We start from the raw sequence: 26,389 nt of genomic DNA, 5'->3' as shown, positions 1-26,389 counted from the left end.
TATCTACAAACATTCACTCCCTCCACCACTGACGCACTGTGGCAGCAGTGTGTACCATCTACAGGATGCACTGCAGCAACTCACCAAAGCTCATTCGATAACACCTTCCAAACCCGTGACCTTTTCCACCTAGAAGGACAAAGCAGCAGACACATGGGAACACCATCACCTGCAAGTTCCCCTCCAAGTCACACACCATCCTGACTTGGAACTATAATCGCCGTTCCTTCACTGTCGCTGGGTCAAAATCCTGGAACTCCCTAACAGCACAGTGGGTGTACCTACCCCACATGGACTGCAGAGGTTCAAGAAGGCAGCTCACCACCACCTTCTCAAGGGCAATTAGGGATGGGCGATAAATACTGGCCTAGCCAGCAACACCCACATCCCATGAACAAATAGAGAAAAATATCTGATCCACTTGGCCCATCTCATTCCCAAGAACCACGTCTGGCAATGCCTCCCCTCTCGTTGGACTGAAACATTTTCCTGAACACACTTTAGGAACTCTTCCCCCTCTCTGCCCTTTATACTACTACTATCCCAGTCTATATTTGGATAATTAAAATCCCCCATTATATACTCTATAATTCTTACATCTCTCTGTAATTTCCTTGCAAATTTCTTCCTCTTCATCCTTTCAACTAGTTGGTGGCCTATAGACACCGAGTAATGTGACCGTACCTTTTTTGTTTCTTAGCTCTGGCCAAATAAGAATTTATCCTTGACCTTTCAGGGATACTGTCTCCCCAACACTGCAATGCTTTCCTTAATCAATAGCGGCACTCTTCCTCCTTTTCCATCTTTCCAAAACAGCTTATATCCAGGAATATTAAACACCCAGTCTTGCCCTTCTTTGAGCCAGGTCTCTGTTATGGCCACATCATATTTCCACATGGCAATCAGTGCCTGTAACTCACCAATCTTATTAACCACACTCCATGCATTCACATACATACACATTAACCCTGATTTTGACTTTATTACTTTCTCCCTTATTCTGACCCCATTTAGTAACTTACTATTCCCCACTCTAGTGCTATCTATCTCTCCCAGTGTTCTGTGCATCTTGGTATTCTGTTCTGATATTTCTTCCTGGTTCTCACACCCCTGCCAAGTTAGTTTAAACCCTCTCCAATAGCACTAGCAAAACGCCCCACAGGGATATTTGTCCCAGCTCTGTTCAGGTGCAACCCGTCTGGCCTGTACAGGTCTCATCTTCTCCAGAACTGGTCCCAGTGTCCAAGGAATCTAAAGCCCTCCCTCCTGCACCATCTTTCCAGCCATGCATTCATATGATCTATCCTCCTACTTCTATACTCACTTGCGACCGGTACTGGGAGTATTCTGGAGATTACTACTTTTGACATAGACTGCTTCAGTATCTGAGGAGTTGCGAATGGTGAACATTGTGCAATCGTCAGCGAATATCCCCACTTCTGACCTTATGATGGAGGGAAGGTCATTGGTGAAGCAGCTGAAGATGGTTGGACCTACAACACTACCCTGAGGAACTCCTGCAGTGATGTCCTGGGATCTCCAACAACCACGACCACTGCAGGGTCCCACAGTTCTGACCTTCCGACAGTGCTGCACACCTTCAGTACTGCCCTGGGATTGTCAGCCAAATGGATTAGTTTATCACTAAATGGATTAATAGTGGAATGCATCTACCAGTTTCCTTTTTGAATGTATATATATCATTATTGCAAGTATCTAATAATGATGGTTTACTTTCAGCTTGCATTATTTAATCTCTGGGTGGACATCCTGTGCTCCATGCGCCAACACACCCTCCTTTCGGGAAGTGGCTGGCGCTATTTTTCCAGGGTGGCTGGACACAGTGGCCTTCGCCTCTCTTTGTGTCTGCGCTCCGCTAAGCCGCTGCACCGCGCGGAGCGCTCGGCCGAAAGCGCGGTGCCCGGCACTTTGTGCTTTGTGCCTATTTTTTTGAGGGCGGCGAGGCCCCCCCCCCCACCGCGTTTGGGTATCCTTCCGCCGCGCTCCTGCCCACCGCGCACGCGCGCCACCCGTGTAGAGACAGTGACAGCTAGGGAAAGTAGTGCGCCGACCGAATCACCACCGGAGCAAAAAAAAAAGGGAGGCGGCGCAAGCGCTCGGGCAGCGGGGCCCGGTACTACACTCTGTCCGTCCGCCATTTTGGCAGCTGCTCGGCGGCGGGTGCGGGCTTAGAGTGTTGGCGGCTCAGCTGCTTCCTCAGGACGGCGGTCACTCCCTGGGTGTCTGCCTCTTGCCTCTTCATCATCTCTCTCTCTCACGATTTTAGCGAGAAAAAAAGGAGAAGCTTTTGCGGGTTTTTTTTTTAGAAACTCCACATCCTTCCCCCTCCCCCCAAAAAAAAAAACAAAAACCAACAACAAAAAAAAAACCCTCCCCCTCTCCATCGAGCGCCTTAGCTCCCCCGCCGGAGAACATGGCGGACCGCGAGGACCTCGTCTACCAAGCCAAGTTGGCCGAGCAGGCTGAGCGCTATGACGGTGAGTGATGTTCGGAGGGTTTAGGATGATATTTTTGGGAGGTGGTTTGTTGGGATGAGGTGGTGGTGGGGGGGGGTTTTAATCCTTTCCTTCTCCCTCCTCCTCCTCCCTCTTTCCCGGCCGCCGGCTTCACAAAATGGCGCCCGGCGGCAGCTCGGTGCCCGCGCTCTCCCCTACCCCAACTCTAACAAATACCCTGTCAGGGTCCATACCCCCCCCACCCCACCCCACCCCCATCTCTGTCTGTGTGGGGGAGGGGTGTTCCCTCCAGAGACAGGGAGAGGCACAGCAAGATTCCAGGCGCCTCTTTATTCACAGCGACCCCTCCCTTTTGCAGCGTGGAGAGGTGCATCCGCTGAGCCTTCTCGCTCTTCTAAATTCCTATCCCCTTTATTGCCTCTTTAAAATGTAATTTCTCTCCACATTTTCTGCAGTCACTGCTTCAAAATGCTAATTCATTGCCCCCGCCCCTCCTTTCACCTTGCAGAATGGCATTGGATTGCCCCCTGAACCTGGGGGGTGGGGTGGGTTCTGGGGTTAATGGACGGGGGTTATCCCTTCCTTCCCCCTCGCCCCCTCAATTTTAATTTTTAAAAAAGATTTTAATGGGTTTTGTCTCGGGAGTCCCACCACCCAGTGAATTGGCCAAGCCTCAAATTTTATTTATATATATATATATGTTCTACATAAAATAAAATGTCCAATTGGAAATGAGAGTTGGGATCCTTTAATCTTGTGTCTTTGTAATTTAATGTCTTTATTATCTGCACAGTGTGATTGAGGGTGATTTTTTTTCATTCTGCTGAGGTGGAAGTTACAGGTCAGCCTTTGCACAAACATGCTGAGAAATGAGGCAGGGTGGAGGTAAGAAATTCCTCCTCTCAAACCCAGCTTCTCATTGTAAAGGCCTTTTTCCTACCTCTAGTTCATCATGTGTTGATGGATTTTTATCTGATGAAGGTTTGATGGGTCATTTGGTTTTTGAGCTCTAAACCTGTTTTTAAGGGTTGGTCTGGATCCTGCTGTTGCAATCCTGGATATGTAGGTGCAGTTTTGGGGTAAAGTTGTTACAAAATTAATCTTTTAACATGAGGACAATTTCAATTTGTGAGTCTAGGACATTATTTTGATGCTATTCTGCAGTATTCACCCAAAAAACTGAAGTTTTGTTTACCTAAATGGTTATGTTAATGTATTCTGTTAATAATTAAAAGTGCAATTCCTGTCATTCATATTTTTAAAATCAGTTTGTTCCCTGTTGGTTATAAATCTAGCAATGTCATGATACTGTTGCAATAAATTCGTTTTAGTTTCTTAATGGTACCAGGCCAACTTTCTTTGTGGAGAGGGGCTATTCCTGTTTTATAGCTACCAGTTAGGGAGGTTTCAGCAGATTTCTGTGATTTGCTGCACTTATGACATGTTTTCAACTGTATTGCAATAACTGCAAGATGTATTGTAATTCCAAAGTCAGCTGTGAAAGGGATCACACTTTTTAATTGTAACAGGGACTTGTGCCTTGTAACTCTGTTTTGAGTGAAACTCCCTCAGTGCTGGCCTGTAGTTGGACATTGAAAAATCTTAAAGGCTGAGAGATTGTCAGCAGTAGTGTTGGTGGGCTTGGTTTCAAGAATTCACACTGAAAGCTGAGTGATTTGCATTGTTTTTCTCAAATTTTAGCTATTTTAGTTGGTTTCTCTAAAATGATTTTCTTGCATATATTTAGTTCCTTAATTGTGCATTGTTGGTAAAATTGCTCTGTAATCTTTACCATTGCTGGCATTATTCTGCTATGTGGGTGGCATAAGCAGAGTCCAGATGCATTTACCAGGCAGGCCACTGTTTCCCAGGCACCATTTGGTACAATGGCCAGGCAATGGGATTGGTTTAAGATTTTTTGAAGGTATGTCTTCTGAAGAAATGAGAATACCTGAACAGTTAAGTCCTCCCATCTTGGTGCATTATGCTGACCAGGCTAATAAGATTGCAGTGCTTCAGACATGATCTCATTGAGTATTCAGTGCCTGAAGGAAATCTTAAGCTATAACTCTGTTTTAGTTAACATCTTTTAACAGAAAGAATGGTAGCTTTTTTTCCGGTAGGATTCATCATGTTAACACTATCTAACTTGGGGACATTTTTGCACTTTCACTCTCCTGAGATACCTAGCTAAATCCAGGCCTCGCCCTTCACTGTTAGCTGGCCTAAAGTTTCTGTTTCTGAAACTGCAAATCTCTGTCCTGTTGACAGATGTTACCAGTACTTTGGTATTGTAGATTTAGATTGAGTGGCCTGTGTGAAATGATGGGGAGGAGAGAACTAGAACAATTGTGAACCCATTTTTAAAACAAATAAAACTGATTTGTAAACAAGTCTTCCATGTGTTTTTTTTAAACATAGTAGCAATAAAGCTTTGACTAGGGCATTACTGTCACTCTGGTTTTGAATGTTTCGATGTTGAAAAAAATAACTGGCTCAAGTTATCCACGCATTGCATGATATGGCATTTTCATACAGACCAGGAAAATGCAGTATTTGATCTCTGCTGTCTGATTAACCCTGCTGTTAATCGGGCCATGAACCAACTGTTGCTTCAACTGTATGCTCCATGGTGAGGGGAGAACATGGAGTGGGAATTTGAATATTGTTATGGAAGAATTTCTTGGGCAATTCTGACCTTTGGACCAGCCACTCTAGATCATCTGTTTGCATGGACTTTTGTTTCTATTGTCTCTTCTGCAGTTTCAGTCCAATTTGCTTACTCATTTTCTCTTTGTTCTGAATGTGCTCCATTCCCATTACCTGTCAATTCCCTTCATCCAAGGCCATTTAGAGGTGTGACTGTTGATTTGAGCTGGCAGGTCGTGACACCTCAACAGATTGAAACATGTCCCTAGCTGTGTGACTAAGACATCCTCAGCTGCTGGGTGGGTGGGACTTCTGTATTTTCAGTCCAGCCATTGACTCATTTGGTGCTCTGGAGTACAGGGTTTCTTTGAAACGTTTGACTTCTGTGTTTTAAGGATGACATGGAACCTCTCAACTGTGGAGTTTTAAAAACTTGATTACAATTTTCTTGTACATCCACAGATGCCAGCAGCTAGATCCTCTTGGTACACTGGTTAAACGGCCTAATCCTGTTTCATTTAAGTCCACATGCTGCATTTTCCATCAGAGACATTAAACAGTGATTTGAATCGGGAATCTACGATGCTTGTGGGGGGTGGTGGGGCAGCAATTGTAACACCTCAGCTTCTGCCGTAACTAAGATGAGCTAATTACGTGCAGACTGGCATTGCAGTTGGCACTTTTCGCCTTTGCAGTTTAGTGAAGAATGGATGAACTTTAATTTATATAGTGTGGTAGTATTACATTCTCAGAACATCCTGTCGGGCTATATAACCAATGACTCTTTGAAGTATGGCCTCTCTTAATGTAGGTAAGTGGGGCAGACAATTTGCATACAAAGTCCCACAACCATTAAATAAATAAATGCTCTTGAATAAATGACCAGTTAATTTGTTTTTGGTGGTGGTTGAGAGGAATGTAGGATCAAACACTGGGAGAAACCTGCTTTAATTGTGCCATGTGCACTTGAACAAGCAGGTTGAGCCTTAGTTTAAGGTCTCATCCAAATGACGGCATCTCAAATTGTGCCACACTGCATTGAAGTGTTTGCCCAGAACAGTTGCTGAAGTCTGCAGTGAGGTGTAAACTGTCAACCTCTGACTATTACAGTTTTACCAACTGAACCAAACTGACGCTGCCTTTATCAAATATGCCATCAGGGGAGCTAAAAGCTGCAGTTTTGATGGAAAATTAGTGTCATGCAGATGATGAACTAATCTGTAGTGGTGATTAATCGAGGTTTATACTTTTGCGTCCTTAAATATAGCGACAAATCTTGTCCATTTAGAAAGGTTTCTTATGTAATTTAGGAGGCTTTGATAGAAATAATTCTTGGGGCTTAAGTATAACTTTGCCATTTATCAAGTAAATGATCCAAACCATTTATTTAATTTCTGCGCTAAAATAATCTGAGGGACCTTAGCCCCTTCGTCCTTGCAAACTACTGACCCATATCCAACCTCCCTTTCCGCTCCAAAGTCCTTGAATATGCTGTCGCCTACTAAATCTGTGCCCATCTTTTCCACAACTCCATGTCTGAATTCCTGTCATCAGGTTTCTGCTATGGATCTTATCAAAGTCACAAAGGCCAACTTATGTGACTGACAAAAGTAAACTATTCCTTGTAATCCTTGTTTAGTTTAGAGATACAGCACTGAAACAGGCCCTTCGGCCCACCGAGTCTGTGCCGACCATCAACCACCCATTTATACTAATCCTACACTAATTCCATATTCCTACCACATCCCCACCTGTCCCTAAATTTCCCTACCACCTACCTATACTAGGGGCAATTTATAATGGCCAATTCACCTATCAACCTGCAAGTCTTTGGCATGTGGGAGGAAACCGCAGCACCCGGAGGAAACGCACGCAGACACAGGGAGAACTTGCAAACTCCACACAGGCAGTACCCAGAATTGAACCCGGGTCGCTGGAGCTGTGAGGCTGTGGTGCTAACCACTGTGCCGCGCCCCTTGTGTATGTCATCAAACTTGAAAAGGAAGGAGATAAATCAGGAAGTGATTGTTATTCAAGATTTTAAAGCTTTGAAGACTGTAGGAGGGAGGAGAAGCCTGAACTAGATAAGTTTTAGTTTTGAATCCTGAGAAAGAAGGGATTTGCTTTTTGCTTGAGGTCAGAGGAGATAATGAAGCAGTAGCTATAAGGCTATGATGGAGTGTGACACAGGGATAGGGTCATCAAAAGCAAGAGGTGGGAGCTGTTGGTTAGATTGGGGAGAGGCGTGAAGAGTCAGTTTTTGGAGAACCGTAAGAGTGCAGATCTTCACTGCCTTATTTAAGGGCATTGAGATTTAGATGCAGTGATTCAACCGTTGCAGGAGATTGGAGGTTGTGAGCACTGAGGTCATGCAATCTGAAGAAAGCTGATGAACATGGTCATCATGGCTGCACAGATGGAACAATGGAGGTAGGTTAGCATGGAAAAACTAACAGCTACACTGTTAGATTGGCAGAATGGGGAGTGGAGTCTCAGAATCAGAATTGTACAAGATGTCCATTTAGCCCATCATACTTCTGCTAGAGCTCAGAACTGTCATTTCCTTTTCTTCTTATTGTCCAATTTTTCTTTCAGGTTTCTGTCCATTTCCCTTTTATCCATTCTGGGTTTTGTTTCCCACAATTTTTTTTGTTTGACATTCTATGACCTAACAACTGAGTTTTTAAATTAAAAAAAAACCTCTTTGTTCTGATAAATTAATACTGTATAGTTATCAAATAGTATTTTCTGACCTTATCAAAACTCCATAATTCTTCCTTCTCACTTCTCTACTTCATATCTACTTCATTTTTGACTGAGTCCTAGTTTCTATAATCTTATTAACTGTCATTTTGAGTATTGTAGTGAATCTCTTGCATCCTCTCCATGGCATTAATATCCTTTCTAAAAGTTAGACACTGAGAACTGGACGCTATTCTAACATGCTTTGTATAAGTTTAGTATTGCTAATATGGTGGAGGACCTTGCGTAGTGCAATGTCACTGGACTGGTAATCTAGAACCTAGGCTAATGCTCTGGGGACATGGGTTTAAATTCCACCATGGTAGATGGTGAAATTTGAATTCAATTAATAAATCTGGAATTAAAAGCTAGTCTAATGGTGACCATGAAACCTTTCTCCATTGTTGTAAAAAAAATCCATCTGTTCACTAATGTCCTTTATGGAAGAAAATATGCTGTCCTTACCTGATCTGGCCTACATGTGACTCCAGACCCACTGCAATATGGTTGACTCTTAAATGCCCTCTGAAATGGCCCAGCAGGCCACTCAGTGCAAGGGCAATTAGCGTTGGGCAATAAATGTTGGATTATTCAGCGGCACCCACATCCCAAAAACAAATAAAGCCTCTTATCGAAGTTAGATCCTAGTGTTTACTCTTTAACAGCTCTTGGAATACGCGTCTGAAGCCCAAGATTTTGCCAATATTTGTCCTCCGCTCATTCTTCCTCCCAAAATGTACCACTTCACCTTTTTACACATTGAACTTTGGCATCTTTTTGCCCAATGTTAAACTTGTGTTTGTCCTCCTGAAGTTGTTTACAAGGATTCCTTAATGAAATGTGGTTAATATGTTAATTGAAAGTTTGTTTTCCCCTAGCAGCTAAGTGAGCAATTTGTTTGCTTGTTTAGGTGAAAGGGAATGAGGAACCCTCGCTCATTCTGTTGAAAAACGTTGAGAGAGATTTAAAAAAGGAGAAAGAGGAACCTTATTGGTTAGTGGGATCCTGCACAGGCCAGTCAGGGAAAGGATGTTCTGCCCTGGACTGTAGTCCGAATCTGTAGGGGATGTTCTGTTTTGTGTAAGATCACACTGAAGTTGGATAGGGTGCTCACTATTTTTATATCATAACCCAAAGATGAGTTTTACTAATGGAATGAAGAAAATCTGATCATAAGTTGCTTTATGTGCTAAACCTAGTCTTGACTTGGTCTGGCATCAGAATGATTGCCGTCGTATACCTATGCAATGTGCAAGTATCCAGTCCAGAGTGATGATCCTTCCATTGTCCAAGCAGATATAAGACAGTGAGTCAACTGTCGTAAAAGTAAAATGCTATGTCCGTGTTGTAATCTGGATAGGTGCTGGCGGGTAATTGTGCCATGTGCTCTATTGGTTACATCACTGGTGTCTAGATAGCTTCTTGGTGAACAGTTAGTGCAGTTAAATGATTTTCATCTGTGGGTCAATTCGCAAAGCACTATCTTAACATTTCACAGGTCGTGCGGTTTGTGTTCTAATATAGAGTGCTGTTTATTGGCTGCATCATTGCAGCTGGTTTTTCTACATTTTTATAAAATGTTGCTTTTTCTTTTTATGCAGTATCTTCCCTGTCCCCAAGAGAGACTCCTACTGAAGGATGATCCCACAGTTGCCAGTCCATTAGTCTTTATTAATAGTGGGGGCTTGGGAAGCTTTTAGAATGCTGCAGGCGTCACAATGGCTGTATGCCCTGTCCATCAGAAATCATTGACTATCAGGAGTAGAAATCCTGGCTGACTTTTCTCATAGTGCCACCACAACCCTTCCTAGTCAAGGCTAATTATAGTGCCCCTTTCCCCAGAGACTGAATTGACTAACTGAACAAAGCACAAATAAATTTGGTCCATATGATTCTGTTGCATGCTGATTTGACCATTTAAGAAGCGAAGCCTCTTATTTAGTCTAATCTCTGCTTTTTCCAAGCTTGTGAAAAACAGAGGTTAGTTGGTTTGGAAACTATATTCAGCTTTGAGAGCAGTTGCCTTATTATTCTTCCTTGGCCTCCTTGTCTATAGAGACAATGGGTAAGAGCCTGGAGGTGGGTAAGTGGTTTGTGAAGCAGCGCCTGGAGTGGCTATAAAGGCCAATTCTAGAGTGACAGACTTTTCCACATGTGCTGCAGATAAAATTGGTTGTCGGGGCCGTTACACAGTTGGCTCTCCCCTTGCGCTTCTGTCTTTTTTTTCCTGCCAACAGCCAGGTCTCTTCGACTCGCCACACTTTAGCCCGCCTTTATGGCTGTCTGCCAGCTCTGGCGATTACTGGCAACTGACTCCCACGACTTGTGATCAGTGTCACAGGACTTCATGTCGCGTTTGCGGACGTCATTAAAGCGGAGACATGGACGGCCGGTGGTTCTGATACCAGTGACGAGCTCGCTGTACAATGCGTCCTTGGGGATCCTGCCATCTTCCATGCGGCTCACATGGCCAAGCCATCTCAGGCGCCACTGGCTCAGTAGGGTGTATATGCTGGGGATGTTGGCCGCCTCAAGGACTTCTGCGTTGGAGATACGGTCCTGCCAACTGATGCCAAGGATTCTCCAGAGGCAGCGAAGATGGAATGAATTGAGACGTCACTCTTGGCTGACATACGTTGTCCAGGCCTCGCTGCCGTAGAGCAAAGTACTGAGGACACAGGCTTGATACGCTCAGACTTTTGTGTTCCGTGTCAGTGTGCCATTTTCCCCACACTCTCTTGGCCAGTCTGGACATAGCAGCAGACGCCTTTCCCATGTGCTTGTTGCAGTTGCCTTATTGAAGCTAATGATTCAGGAAGGAGAGACTTGGGTATGATCCCCTCTTGACCAAATTATTAGAAAAGGGAAGGTTGCTGTTTCAATGTACTAGCATGTCCAGAGCAGGAAGATGATAATTGAGGCCAGCATTCCTGTTAAAATGTACCCCTAAGAAGCTGTTGCAGGCAAAACGTGTACTCAACTATATTTACCAGTAGAAATTCTGCTACTGTTTTAAAAATCTTCCACTTACAGATGTATGTAGCTATTTTTGTAGTGAGTAACTTTCCAAGTTACAGGCAACACTGATCTTGCTGTAAATGAAATGTTGGATGTACGGTAATGCTACACCAAAACCATTTTAAAATGTGATATTGTCATAGTTATACAGCACAGAAACAGGCCCTTCGGCTCGACGTGTCTGTGTCGGCCATCAAGCACCGAACTATTTTAATCCAGCACTTGACCTGTAGCCTTGTATGCTGCGGCGTTTCAAGTGCTCATCTAAATACTTCTTAAATGAAGTGAGGGTTCAGAAGAGTGAGGAGGGATCTCGTAGAAACCTATAAAATTCTAACTGGACTTGACGGGGTAGATGCAGGAAGGATGTTCCCGATGGTGGGAGAGTCCAGAACCAGGGGTCATAGTCTAAGGATACGGGGTAAACCTTTCAGGACTGAGATGCGAAATGTCTTCACCCAGACAGTGGTGAGCCTATGGAATTCGCTACCACAGAAAGCAGTTGAGGCCAAAACATTATATGTTTTCAAGAAGGAGTTAGATTTAGCTCTTGGGTCTAAAGGGATCAAAGGGTATGAGGCGAAAGCGGGAACAGGTTACTGAGTTGGACGATCAGCCATGATCATAATGAATGGTGGAGCAGGCTCAAAGGGCCGAATGGCCTACTCCTATTTTCTATGTTTCTATTGTTCCTGCCTCTAACACCTTTTCAGGCAGTGTGTTCCAGATTCGAACCACCCTCTGGGTGAAAATATTTTTCCTCAAATCCCCTCTAAACCTTCTGCTCCTTACCTTAAATCTATGCCCCCTGGTTATTGACCCCTAAGAGAAAAAAGTTTCTTCCTATCTAACCTATCAATGCCCCTCATAATTTTGTATACCTCAATCATATCTCCCCTCAACCTTCTCTGCTCTAAGGAAAACAAGTCTAGCCTTTTCAGTCTAGCTTTCAGATTACATGCCTCAGCTAATAAAGGCAAGTATCCCGTATGTCTTCCTAACCACCTTATCTACCTGTGCTGCTGCCTTCAGTAATCTATGGACAAGCACCCCAAGGTCCCTCTGACCCTCTGTACTCCCTAGGGTCCTACCATCCATTGTATATTCCCTTGCCTTGTTAGTCCTCCCAAAGGACTAGGGCGGCACTGTGGCGCAGTGGTTAGCACCGCAGCCTCACAGCTCCAGTGACCCGGGTTCAGTTCTGGGTACTGCCTGTGTGGAGTTTGCAAGTTCTCCGTGACCGCATGGGTTTCCGCCGGGTGCTCCGGTTTCCTCCCACAGCCAAAGACTTGCAGGTTGATAGGTAAATTGTCCTAGTGTAGGGATGTGGTAGGGAATATGGGATTAATGTAGGATTAGTATAAATGGGTGGTTGTTGGTCGGCAAAGATTTGGTGGGCTGAAGGGTCTGTTTCAGTGTTGTATCTCTAAATAAAAATAAATAAAATAAAGTGCATCACCTCACACTTCTCAGGATTAAATTCCATTTGCCACAGCTCCGCCCATCTATATCATCCTGTAAGGCTTTCCTCCTCACTATATACGACGACACCAATTTTCGTGTCATCTGCGAACCTAATCAGAGCACTCAAGAACAAAAGGGAAGTAAATACATTTTTGGAATATAATTTACAACTATAGATCATAACTCGATCAAAATATTTCAAATCACCAACTCTGGTTTGGCCATCCCAAACAATACCTGATATCTCTCGCTCCTTGGCTAAGTTCTCCATAATTCTAGAACCATCCTGGAGTTTAGAAGAATGTGAGGCGAATTAGTTGAGACATACAAGATTCTGAAAGGGTTTGACAGGGTAGAAGCTGAAAGACTGCCTCAGTTGGTCGGGGAATCTAGAACACGGGGGCACAGCCTCAGGACAAGGGGCCAACCACTCTGGACTGAGATGAGGAGAAACCACCCCACCCATTGTGTAGCAGTGTTTGAGCTTCTTTATGTAGTTACTTGTCCATGATTGTAATTTCTGGAAATGTTGAGTCTAGAAATGAAGTCGCACCAACCTTTGAATCTGGAATAGTTCTATTTCGAATTATTTTGCCTCAACATTACTTTGAAAGGCACACCATCTTGGTAAATGCTTCTGTGGGGGACTTTTTGGGCTGAATTAACATATTAATATTTGCAATGACGAATATACTAAATTTTTGTTTTTTTGTACCTGTGGCCATCACAGTATGTTGTGCTCCTCTAGGCCTTTGCTAATCACAGTCTAAGTGGCTACTCCATGTTGTGCAAAAATGGGCAACTTGCTGTCATTTCTTCCATCCCAATATTAGGAGTTTCCTTAATATAAGTGTCAAGGTAGCAGGACAGGTTGGTAAGGTGGTTAAGAAGGCATATGGAATCCTTTCCATTATTAGCTGAAATATAGAATATAAGAGCAGGGAGGTTATGTTGGAAGTGTATAACTCATTGGTTAGGCCACAACTTGAATACTGTGTGTAGTTCTTGTCACCTCAGTACAGAAAGGATGTAATTGCATTAGAGGGTACAGAGGAGATTTATGAGGATGTTGCCAGGACTGGAAAAATGCAGCTATGAGGAAAGATTGGATAGGCTGGGGTTGTTCTTCTTTGATCAGAGAAGGCTGAGGGGAGATCTGATTGAAATGTACAAAATGTTGAGAGGCCTGGATAGAGTGGAGGTGAAGGGTCTAATCACCTTAGCAGAGAGGTCAGTGACGAGGGGGCATAGATTTAAAGTGAATGGTAGAAAAATTAGAGGGGAGATCAGGAAAAACCTTTTCACCCAGAGAATGATGGAGGTCTGGATCTCACTGCCTGAAAGGGTAGTTGAAGCAGAGACCCTCAACTCATTCAAAAGGAGTCTGGATATGCACCTCAAGTGTCGTAATCTGCAGGGCTACGGACCACATGCTGAAAGGTAGGATTAGAAGAGGTGGATTGTTCTTCGGCCAGCACAGACACGATAGGCCAAGTAGCCACTTTGTGCTTTAAACCTTCTATGATTCTATGAATATCTGGTTTGAAAAAAGATGTATCCTTGCACTCCCTGTTGCAAATGTTTAATTCTACTGCCTAATCTGTGTACGTTTAGGATTAAGTAAGTCTTTTTTTTTAATCCGCTGTTAGTAATGATGCATAATTAAAATAGTAAATTATTCTTGTGGCTATTTTGCCTTTTCACTGAGATCAACTTTGTCCCTGAATACCCCATTAATAGTTTCTACTTGTGCTACAATATTACGTATATTCTAATATACTGTGCATCAAACGTCAAGCGCTTTTTCCCGTGGCAATTGCTAATTATTCAAATTGTTTTTTAACTTGAAGGAAACTCGGAATGATGTGGGCCTGGCCAGAAATAGTAATTGTACTTTCAGAAAATTACAAGGGGTGGGGTGAGTGCGCAAGTAGCAGGGCAGGACATCAAGGGCGTTTTGGTGAAACACAGGTGAACTATGAGAGATGCAGCAAGTCTGTTCCCTTTTAGCTGATCTTAGCCATTATATTCCTTGAAATTCAAGTAATTCAGCTATGGTAGTTTCTAAACTCTAAAGTGAATTCATACATTAATGTGGGGATGGTAGGAAGAGACAGTGCTTTTTGCAATTAGATCTAAAGGTAGGGATTAAGGATATGGAAATAGGTACCTTTGCAGAAGTGGCTAAATATTTTGTTAATTTGTTTAAAGGCATTTTCTGAAAATTTCAACATGTAATCTGAAAGCGTACAAGTGCTTGGAGTTATGACTGTGAAAGGGAGTGCAAAATCTGAGGCTTCCTTTAAAATGATACATAATTGAGAGGTATTGCAATTAGATGCTGATTTTTTTTTTGTTTGTAATTATCTCATTGGTTCTCTACTGCCATGCTCCCTTGTTTTGAAACTTTGCAGCGGTTCAAGAAGGCAGCTCTCCACCAGCTTCTCAAGGGCAATTAGGGATGTGCAAGAAATGCTGGCCTGGACAGCGAAGCCCACATCCCATGAACGAATAAAAGAAAAAGCTTCCTCGTCATTAAATTTACACTGACATACTACTGATATTTAAAATGCAACTTTATTTATCTTTTGGATAATACCAATTCCAGTGATTCCACTTCAGTTAGTGACGACCTTTTACAAATGCGGTGATTATGAATATTGCAGTGATCTACCTAATGAAAAACGTACACCCACAACCGTTAGCTTAAGGAAATCCATCAATAGCCTAATTGAAATGGTGTTGGGCACTGCAGATTTGAGCTTTTAAGCATTATCCTTCTGTTAGTAAGTATGGTGTGCATGGTTAGATGCAGCCTATGAGTGGTCAGATCACACAAGCTGGAATGTTCAGGGAGTGGTAAATTATCAAACCTGGGTCTTTGCAAGTTTGCTATTGAATATATAAATCTGCCAAGTTACTGATAAAACATTCTTACCATAAGCTTTCCTTGATGTATACAAATTTTTTATCAGTTTAACATGCTTGTATTTAATGTTGATGCTCCCTCTTCTGTTTTTAATTCAAAAATCAGATGCTTCAGAAACTATAGTTGCTGCATTCTAAAATTGCTTTAATACAAGCTTTGGTACCTCTACTATCTGCGTAATTAAATTTCTAGATGAGCATCCTTACAATGTCAACAACCCCTAGACTAGATTTGTTTCTGCTAGCTCTATCAATCTGAGCTGGATTCATACCTGGTTCCCATAGTAAAGAGCCTTTCTATTCCAGGCATTCGAAATGGGTTTTTTTAAAGTCCTTGCTGTGCCCTCAAACTTTTAATGATGCCATATTGTAGGGTAGAATCCTGTGCATTCAAAACCAGATCTGTGAATTAGCTGTTGCTGACCATATAAAGGATGCACAGTGTTAAAAGTTCTGTTTGTAATAGTGCTTGGGCGTAATGGTAAATTTAATCTTGCACAGTAAGTGGACTATTCAAAAATCATGATTTAACAAAGCGTCTTTCTGGTTGTAAAAACTAGGGCGAATACATCTAGGTGTTTGTCATTCAACAGCCGCAACATATTTGCTTCTAATTGTATGCAACTATGCTAGTTACACACATGGCTGGTTAAGTAATTTGAAACCAGCTGCAATGTCCTTGCAGGTAAGTTGCTTCAGTCAATGCCGCTCGGCTTTTTTAATGACAGAAATCACATTTAAGCCAGTACACTTAATGCTGTGTGTTACTTTTAATTTGTTGCCAATATTGCAGTAGTGATGAATTGCTTGAAATATTCTCTACCGGGTTAGTTTTCTCCACACACCCCCTCCCCCCATGGGATGCATTACTGTGTTAAAGTTGCAAAAATTCTGTCACCATTTCTTCTTTAGAGTTTTAATAGATCATAATGAATCTGAGATTTTCAGAGGTATCCATAGACTGTTGGGTGTTTCATGACTTTTAAGTGGTCTAAGTTTGACCACAAATTTAGTGTGTACGGAGAGAACATCTTTAGCATTAGTGAAGCGTTGTCTGCTCATGGTATACATGTTCAGCATAATACTTGTAGACATGCCATCGTGAGAGCGAGTGGAGTGGCACATTATTGGCAAAATTAAAGTTAGAATCATGTCTTTGCAGTTCCTGGTGCTCGTCCACAGATGTTTGTTTGAGAGCAGGCTGTGTGCCTACCAGGATGTTTGCATGAGTGAAGGGAGTGCACATTTTATGGGGGCAGGGAATTGGGAGAATGGAGACATAAGACAAGAACAATTCCCATGAAAGTTAAAATTGTGTTGTGAAACTCAACTAATCTCAGTGAATGCTTGTAAACTAATTGGCAGTCTAGTTTCTGTAAACCCGACTAACTTGTGGCTTAAATATATTAATTGCCTTCCGGTAAAAATGAATTTAATGTGTTTTGATCTTTTTTTGAAATTTGTGCATTTTGTTAATTCATTTGTTTGAAATTTAAAATTCTCCTATGACATGGCTTTTTGGTTGGATTATTAAACCAGATAGTTGGCAATATTTAACAATGGTGGAAGTGAAGAACAAAATTTACAGTGTCGCTGGGTCAAAATCGTGGAACTCACTACCCATCAGTGCTTTGGGAGTACTTTCGTACAGGCTGCAATGGTTCAAGGCAGCACATCACCTCTTTCACTAGGGCAACTAGGAATGGCAATAAATGCCAGCAATGCCCATATCCCAAGAATGATTGATTTTTTAAAAATCTGTGAAAAGACTCAGTTAATGTTTTGCCTGAATGTTTTTTTTAATTCTTCCATGGGATCTGGGCGTCGCTGGCAAGGCCAGCATTTGTTGTCCACCCTTAATTACCCTTGAGAAGGTGGTGGTGAGCTGCCTCCTTGAGCTGCTGCAGTCCATATGGTGTAGGTACAGCCACAGTGCTGTCAGGAAAGGAGTTCCAAGATTTTGACGCAGCAACAGTGAAGGAGTGGCGATATAGTTCCAAGTCAGGGTGATGTGTGACTTGGAGGGGAACTTGCAGATGGTGGTGTTCCCATGCGTCTGCCCTGGTCCTTCGAGGTGGTTGAGGTCGCTGATTTGGACGGTGCTGTCGAAGGAGGCTTGGCAAGTTGCTACAGTGCATCTTGTATGTGGTGTACACTGCTGCCGGTGGTGGAGGGAGTGAAAGTTCAAGATGCTGGGTGGGGTGTCGATCAAACAGGCTGCTTTGTCCTGGATGGTGTCCAGCTTCTTGAGTGTTGGATCTGCACTCGTCCAGGCAAGTGGAGAGTATTCCATCACACTCCTGACTTGTGCCTTAATGATGGTGGATGGCTTTGGGGAGTCAAGAGGTGAGTTACTTGCCACACAATTCCCAGCCTCTGACCTCTTGTAGCCGCAGTATTTATAGTGAGGTGTTAATATGCATGTACATCCTGTTACACAGCCACGTGCGAGGATTTTTAAATTTATATTAATAGACTTAAATTATTTCTGGTGTTGCTTTTACCCCACCTACCACTCCAGAAACTGCTGAATAAGTGCTTTTTAGTTTCTCATTTGTTATATTTGCATCATTCTTTTGATCTGTATGCCAAAGCTAATCATTGTTGAATTTATCTGTCAGAATCATTCTGCAACACTTTTCATTTTCTGTTTTTACTAGTCTCTCCATTATATTCTCAACCAGCTTGTATTTAGCTTTGATAACCATTAATGCAGATATAACGGTGACTGTTCCCTTTTTTACATTTGGGAGATAGTTTTGCTGCTTACTATGCTCCTTCACATGCTGTTTCTTTAGGGTGAAAAGACTGAATTAACAGCTGTGCAAATTTCAGAATTTTAATTGTTGGGAATTATATTTGGATAGGTGAATCCCTGGGGAGGGGGAATATATATAGCATTACATTGTGCACGTTTGGCTGCATTGAATGATAACCAATTAGAGTGTTTTAGCCTTTTGGGTTAAATTTATATTTTGCTATTTGCTGCTAGACTGAACAGAAAATATTTATATAACTCGATCAAGAAAAGTTTGAGCCTTTGGGCAGCATAGAGAAATTCTGATTCAAGTGTAAAATCCATCTGATTTATCAGGCTTAACCCCACTGCAGCAGTACTAGCAATCTTCTGTGGAAGGCCAAATGTCACTACTGTAGTCTGCCACAGCATACTGGCTTTGTGAATAGTTGGTACAATTTGGTTAGTCGCAGTATCAAGCAGTTGGATGATAGTCGAGATGTTCTTGGCTAATCAGTCAGAAACTGGGATCATTGAGGAAAAGGTGTACAGTTTCTCCTTTCTTATGTGACCAGCTTTGTGTGCAGCTCAGCTTTTTGTTTTATCCTTTCATGGGATGTGAGCATTTGTTGCCTATACATATTGCCCTTAAGGTGGTGCTGCGCTGCCTTGAAGCACTGCAATCCAAGTGGTGTAGATGCATCCACAGTGCTGTTAGGGAGTTCCAGGTTTTTGATCCAGTGATAGTGAAGGAATGGTGATGTAGTTGCAAGTCAGGATGGTGTGGGGCTTGGAGGGGAACTTGCAGGTAGTGTTCCTATGCGTTTGCTGCCCTTGTTCTAGGTGGTAGAGGTTGTGGGTTTGGAAGGCACTGTCGAAGGAGGCTTGGCGACTTGCTGGTGGTGCAGATGGTAGACACTGCTGCTGCAGTGCTCTGGTGGTGGAGGTAATTTTGTAATGAGAAATTACATTGATGGTGTGTCCTCAGTTTGCACAGCCGGTAAGGGACTTGACAACACTGAAGACGCCAACATATCCCTGTTTGCCTGAACAATGAAATAAAATTGAGCAAACCATAAATACCAATGTGTCCAGTTTTACAATCTGCCTGCAGAGGTCCTCTGTATGATGCAGTGAACGTTGCCATGTGCATAAAGAAGGTTTGAGTTACCCAGGATAGCAGTAGTGGTTTAATTAGCCTTTGGAGCCCTAGGTGAGGGCTCCCATTTTTGATAGCTACTACACCTCCCAATCTTACTGAGTGCACTGTATCATGTGTTGCTGCCTACAGTTAAATAGCCTTCTAATAATTGAAGTCCATACTCTGAACTGTGGCCACTTGGGTGAAGTTTAGGGGTTGTCCATCCCAGCAAGGACTCGCTGGCTTTAAAAAGGATGAGAACAGGAAGAAGAAATGCATAGGTGGTTTGGACTTACTTTTGAAAGTGAACATTTTCTCCTTTGTTGAAATGGGAGAGCTATTGCAATAGATGCGTCAAAAGTGACAGGTTTCTACCATGTGCTAATCAAATGAGGGTCCAGTGTAAGGTATAAATTTCAGCTTTGTTTGCCAATAACGACTGCCATTATCCTGTTGATTGTCAGTTGGGGAATCAAATCCCGCCCAGGCACTTTGCATTTGCCCTGAGGCAAGTGAGTGCCTGGGAATTAAGCACTTGTTTTCAACGGTCATTTCTTTCTTTAGCCTGAGCAATGCAGTGTTGCAAGAAATACTTGTGATGTCAGCCTGCATTCTATGTTGGTTTGGAGGAAGGATGTGTGGGCTGTCTTTAGGGTCGTTCAGAAGTTTGATTTCCAATGTTGGGACAAGGAATGTTGTGAATTGTGCTAAGAGGAGGAAACCGGAAGGGTGCTATTACTGCAAGGTGCAAGACGGGAGCATAACTTATTCCTGCATCAAACTGATTGCTGATAGACCCCTAAGTTTGCCAGTCTGCTGCAGAAGTGTGTCTAGATAAAATAATATATGCACACAAAGAAATGTATTAGGCTGCAGCCACAGGAACCATTTTAAATGTGTGTGGGTTGAGAGAGCTGTTCCTGTTCTAACCAGTGATAACCTGACCACTCATTTTGCCAGAGCATATGATCTGAAATTCACCGATGCAGAAACAGGGTGGCAGGAGTTGGATCTTGTACGTTTGAAGGATTTTAACAAACTTTCCTGGATGTGTCTGCAGAAGGATGCTGGCATTTAAAAAGAGGAAATTTGGATTTAGGTAGGAGGAGGTTTATCTTCAAATTAAAGTTGCTAATTTATTTTATTACAAATAACTGCTAGCAGCGTTCTAAACATTGTTTACACGAGTTCAAAAATGTTTATTTTAAATCCACTTTAGGTACTGGATTCAAACTTGATTGTGAATTATTTTGGTTGTTACTTCAAAACTCAATTGGTGGTAGACGTTTGAAACTTTCTTCCACAAATAGCTTTTGATGCTTGATCAGTTAATTTTAAAACTAAGTGATTTTTGTCAGCCAAAAGTGTTAAGGGATTATTTTTCTTCGATCATGGGATGTGGGCATTGCTGGCTAGATCAGCATTTATTGCCCATCCCTAATTGCCCTTGAGAAGCTGGTGGTGAGCCGCCGCCTTGAACCACTGCAATCCTTGGGGTCTAGGTACACCAACAATGCTGTTAGGAAGGGAGTTCCAGGATTTTGACCCAGCAACCGTGAAGGAATGGCGTTATAGTTCCAAGTTTGGAAGGAGTAATGTGACACGAAAGTATTCAATGAATGGCCTGACACTGGGAAGTTCCGAGGAACAAAGGGACCTTGGCGTGTTTGTCCATAGATCTCTGAAGGCAGAAGGGCAGGTTAATAGGGTGGTGAAAAAGGCATATGGGACACTTGCCTTTATCAATCGAGGCATAGATTACAAAAGCAGGGAGGTCATGTTGGAGTTGTACAGAACTTTGGTAAGGCCTCAGCTGGAGTACTGTGTGCAATTCTGGTCGCCACATTATAGGAAGGATGTGATTGCACTGGAGGGGGGTGCAGAGGTGATTCACCAGGATGTTGCCTGGGGTGGAACATTTAAGCTATGAAGAGAGGTTGGATAGGCTTGGGTTGTTTTCGCTGGAGCAGAGAAGACTGAGGGGTGACCTGATTGAGGGCGTACAAGATTGAGGGGCATGGACAGTGTGGATAGGGAGCAGCTGTTCCCCTTAGTTGAAGGGTCAGTTACGAGGGGACACAAGTTTGTGAGGGGCAGGAGGTTTAAGGGGGATTTGAGGAGGAACATTTTTACCCAGAGGGCGGTGACGGTCTGGACTGCATAGCCTGGGAGGGTGGTAGAGGCGGGTTGCCTCACGCCCTTTTAAAAAGTACCTGTATGAGCACTTGGCACGTCATAACATTTGAGGCTATGGGCCAAGTGCTGGCAAATGGGATTAGGTAGACAGGTCAGGTGTCTTAAATGCATCGGTGCAGACTCGATGGGCAGAAGGGCCTCTTCTGTACTGTATTATTCTGTGAAGTCAGGATGGTGTGTGGCTTGGAGGGGAACTTGCAGGCGGTGGTGTTCCCATGCATCTGCTGCTCTCGTCCTTCTAGGTAGTAGAGGTCACAGATTTGGGAGGTGCTGTCGAAGGGGTCATGGTGAGTTGCTGCAGTGCATCTTGGACATCGGTGGTGAAGGGAGTGAATGTTGAAGGAGTTGGATTGGGTGCCAGTCAAGCGGGCTGCTTTGTCCTGGATGATGTCGAGCTTCTTGAGTGTTGTTGGAGCTGCACCCATCCAGGCAAGTGGAGAGTATTCCAACACACTCATTGACTTGTGCCTTGTAGGTGGACGACAGGCATTGGGGAGTCAGGAGTTACTCGCTGTAGAATTCCCAAACTCTGAGCTGCTCTTGCAGCCACAGTGTTTGTGGCTGGTCCAGTTCAGTTGCTGGTCAATGCTAGCCCCCAGGATGTTGATGGGGGACTCAGCGATGGTAATGCCATTGAATGTCAAGGGGAGATGATTAGATTTTCTCTTGTTGGAGATGGTCATTGCCTGGCACTTGTGTGGCACGAATGTTACTTGCCACTTATCAACCCAAGCCTGGATGTTGTCCAGGTCTTGCTGCATCTGGACATGGGCTGCTTCAGTATCTGAGGACTTGCGAAAGGTACTGAGCATTGTGCAATCATCAGCGAACATCCCCACTTCTGACCTTATGATGGAGGGAAGGTCATTGATCAAGGAGCTGAACTCCTGTACTGATGTCCTGGGACTGAGATGATTGATCTCCAACAACCACAACCATCTTCCTTTGTGCTAGGTATGATTCCAACCAGTGGCGAGTTTCCCCCCGATACCCATTGACTCCAGTTTTGCTAGGGCTCCTTTATGTCGCACTCAGTCGAATGCTGCCTTGATGTCAAGGGCAGTCACTCTTGAGTTCAGCTCTCTTGTCCATGTTTGGACCAAGGTTAGGAGCTGAATGGCTCTGGTGGAACCCAAACTGAGCGTCAGTGAGCAGGTTATTAGTAAGCAAGTGCTACTTGATAGCACTGTTGACGACCCCTTCCATAACTTTGCTGATGATTTTTGTGGTGTACATTAACTATTTGGAAATAAATGTAGGGGGCATGATCAAGAAGTTTGCAGATGACACAAAGATTGGCCGTGTGGTAGATAGTGAGGAGGATAGCTGTAGGCTGCAGGAAGATATTGATGGTCTGGTCATATGCGCAGAAAAGTGGCAAATGGAATTCAACCTGGAGATGTGTGAGTTGATGCATTTGGGAAGGTTAAACAAGGCAAAGGAATACACGATTAATGGGAAAATACTGAGAAGTGTAGAGGAAGTAAGGGACCTTGGAGTGAATGTCCACAGATCCCTGACGGTAGCAGGACAGGTCGATAAGGTGGTTGAGAAGGCGAGGTCTCGAATATATGAGCAGGGAGGTTATGCTGGAACTGTATAATAGGCCACAACTTGAGTACTGTGTGCAGTTCTGGTCACCTCATTACAGAAAGGATGTAATTGCACTGGAGAAGGTACAAAGGAGATTTACGAGGATGTTGCCAGGACTGGAAAAATGCAGCTTTGAGGAAAGATTGGATAGGCTGGAGTTGTTCTCCTTGGAACAGAGAAGGCTGAGAGGAGATCTCATTGAAATGTACAAAATGTTGAGGGGCCTGGATAGAGTGGAGTTGAAGAGTCTATTCACCTTAGAGAGGTCAGTGACGGGGCATAGATTTAAAGTGAATGGTCGAAAAATTAGAGGGGAGATGGGGAAAAACTTTTTCACAGAGAGGGTAGTGATGGTCTGGAACTCACTGCCTGAAAGGATAGTTGAAGCAGAGACCCTCAACTCATTCAAAAGGAGTCTGGATATGCACCTCAAGTGTCGTAATCTGCAGGGCTATGGACCAAATGCTGGAAGGTGGGATTAGAATAGGTGGATTGTTTTTCGGCCAGCACAGACACGATTGGCCAAGTGGCCTCTTTCTGTGCCTTAAACATTCTATGATCAAGAGTAGACTGATAGCGTGGTAATTGGCCGGGTTGGATTTGTCCTGCTTTTTGTGTACAGGACATACTTGGGCAATTTTCCACTTTGCTGAGTAACAACTTGGGAGGGGCACGGCTATTTCTGGAGCACAAGTCTTCAGTACTATTGCTGGAATGTTGTCAGGGCCCATAGCCTTTGCAGTATCCAGTGCCTTCAGCTGTTTCTTGATATCACGTGGAGTCAATCTGATTGGCTGAAGACTGGCATTTGTGATGCTGGGGACCTCAGGAGGTGGTCGAGATGGATCATCCACTCAGCACTTTTGGTTGAAGGTGGATGCAACTGCTTCAACCTTGTCTTTTGCACTGATGGGGCAAAGGCCAAAGGCATATGGAGTTAGGTCGTAGATCAGCCATGATCTCACTGAAAGGCAGAACAGGCTCGAGGGACTAAATGATCAACTCCTGTTCCTATGCTCTTATAAACTGTTACAGGTTTTTATGTTGCTGGCTTGTTAAGAATGTTTTGGAATCCACTTTAATGCTGTATGATATGACTGCTATAATTGAAGTTGGTTCTTTGACAGATTTACTGTAGGATATGATTTTCTCCTTTTACTTGCAGTCTGATGGGTGAACATTCTCAGTTCAGTTTGTGGTTTATGGTTAACAACTGTACTAATGCAGTTCAAAATCAACATACTGGACACTCCGCCATGTATTTTGTATTTTCACTCCTCTTGGAGTTCAAAGCCAGATTGAATTTGGAAGAAGCTTTGTATGAGGACTGCTGAGGCAGCTTGTTGAAACAGAGTTTACAGGGTAGTTTCTGAATGTGGGATTCTGTTTTCCTGTTGGAGGGAGTGGGTAAGATGCAGGTTTGGAACTGCAGTTCAACAGATCACTGCTTGTTTTAGGGAGCAGCTGCTTTCTAGCTTTAGGTTAGAAAAGGAGAGAATTCCAACATGAAATCATAGGAATTTGTAGCATGGAAGGAGAGGCCATTCGGCCCATAGTGGCCGCATCAGCTGACAAGGAGCCATCCAGACTAATCCCACTTTCCGACTCTTGGTCCGTAGCCTTGTATATTATGGCACTTCACGTGCATTTATTTTTGTATCTTGGGGTGATAGAGGCAGAAACCCTTTCAGACAGTCCCCCCCGTTTGAAAACCCTGTGACCAGGAATGTTGAGCTGCCTTCTTTCAGCCATGTCTCAGTAATAGCTATAATATCATATTCCCACATGTCAATCTGTGCTGTCGACTCAATCTGCCTTATTCCCTGGACTTCTCATGTTGAAGTATATATCATTTAGTACTGCCGAACTCTCATATTGTCTATTTTCTGGCCTTTGTTTCTTCTGTCTTCCAAACGCACTCAGCGAATGCCTTCCATTCCCAACTTTTCTTCTCTCCTTTCTGAACCTACTTGCAGGTTCTTATCTCCCTGCCAAGCTAGTTCAGACTCTTCCCAACAGCACTTGCAAAACCTGCTGCGAAGATATTGGTCTCAGTCCTGTTGAGATGCAGCCTGTACAGATCCCACCTGCCCCAGAGGCGGTCCTAATGCCTCGGGAATCTCAAACCCTCCTGTGCCATGTCTGCAGCCACTTATTCATCAGCTCTGTCTTTCTGTTTCTGTACTCAGTAGCACGTGGCAATGGGAGTAATCTGGAGATTACTATCTTTTGAGGTTTTCCTTTTCAATGTCTCTCCTAGCTCCCTAAACTCTGCTTTCTCTCTGCCTATGTCACGGCTGCTGATTTGGGCCATGAGCTCTGCTGTTCACCCTTCTCTCCCTGCCCCCTCTGTCCTGTAGCCACTCAGTGAAATCCTTTGACCCTGGCACCAGGGAGGCAACATACCATCCTGGAGCCATGTCTGCATTTGCAGAAGCACATGTCTGTTTGCCCCACTATTGAATCCAGTATCACTGTTGCTTTTCCACTCATCTGCCTGCACTCCCCAGAGGAACTATCATTGTCACCAGCATTGGTTGGAGAACCAGATGCACTCCAGGGTCTCCTGCACTACCTGCATGTTCTTCCTTGACTGCCTGGCAGTCACCCATCCCTCTCTGCATGCACTCTCTTTTATTGAGGTGACCACATCCAGAAACATGCTTATCCATGAAACATTGAACCTTGTGGATGCACCGTAGTTACTCCAGCCACAGCTCAAGCTCCGAAACCCGGAGCTCGACCTAGCGACAATCTTGCACGTGATCGTCCAGGATTTCCCACATGACACAGGATGTGTATTCCACTAGGCTGCGGTGCCTTACTCTTGACTGTTAACTAGAAACACTTCCCGGCTATTAACCAGTAGGCTCCTTCCCTGGTTGTGACGTCGTTGTACATGTTGCTTTTGTTGGTGACTTTGCTGGAGGCGCTCTCGCTTTAATTTGGTTGCTGCGCTCAGTTTACTCAGGTCTGCTGCTGCTGCCGGTGAGTGTGTAGGCTGCCCCCCTCTTTTCCCCACCCCAAAGCCCCTGCCTTAACTCATCGGCTGCTGTACTCATTCTTCACTGAGGTCTGTTGCTGCCGCAGGTGAGCAAGGCTCTGGTTCGATCGCTACACGGGAGTTTCTGGTACTTTGTGTGTATGTGTATATATTTCGAGTGAAGAGGTTGTGATTTTTCTTCCCACTTCATGACTTTTTAGGAATTGAAGTTTCAGCTTGTTACCACGTGACTCAGTGGCCTTCAGTTAAAAGGTGATGTCCCTGGATCATACTTGTAGCTGGGGTGGTTTTGTATAGTTACAAATCTTCCTTAAAGGCATGGGACTAATCACCAAATTGAGTTCAAGTACTGTATTTTGGGCTTGTCTATGATGTGAGGTGAATATCCTGGCAATACTCAGTCAATATATGTTCTCATACACATAATAAGCATTTGAGCA

General features: G+C 43.7%; 1 protein-coding gene across 2 annotated transcripts in view; it reads left to right on the top strand.

Moving 5' to 3' along the window:
* Positions 1-2,135: 2,135 nt before the first annotated feature.
* The window catches only part of ywhae1 (tyrosine 3-monooxygenase/tryptophan 5-monooxygenase activation protein, epsilon polypeptide 1), a 57,406-nt gene continuing 33,152 nt past the window's right edge, over positions 2,136-26,389 (top strand). The window contains exon 1 of one of the 2 annotated variants that reach the window (XM_068010809.1): positions 2,136-2,498. In XM_068010809.1, the coding sequence (XP_067866910.1) occupies positions 2,435-2,498 (64 nt within the window). In that variant the 5' untranslated portion in view covers positions 2,136-2,434. Of the gene's footprint in view, positions 2,499-20,173; positions 20,256-26,389 lie in introns of those variants that run through there. The other variant, XM_068010810.1, reaches the window with a different exon arrangement.

This window comes from Heterodontus francisci, chromosome 30, assembly GCF_036365525.1.
Source record: "Heterodontus francisci isolate sHetFra1 chromosome 30, sHetFra1.hap1, whole genome shotgun sequence".
Taxonomy (NCBI): domain Eukaryota; kingdom Metazoa; phylum Chordata; class Chondrichthyes; order Heterodontiformes; family Heterodontidae; genus Heterodontus; species Heterodontus francisci.
Note: the sequence above shows the minus strand (reverse complement) of the source record. Positions and strands in the feature narration are given on the sequence as shown.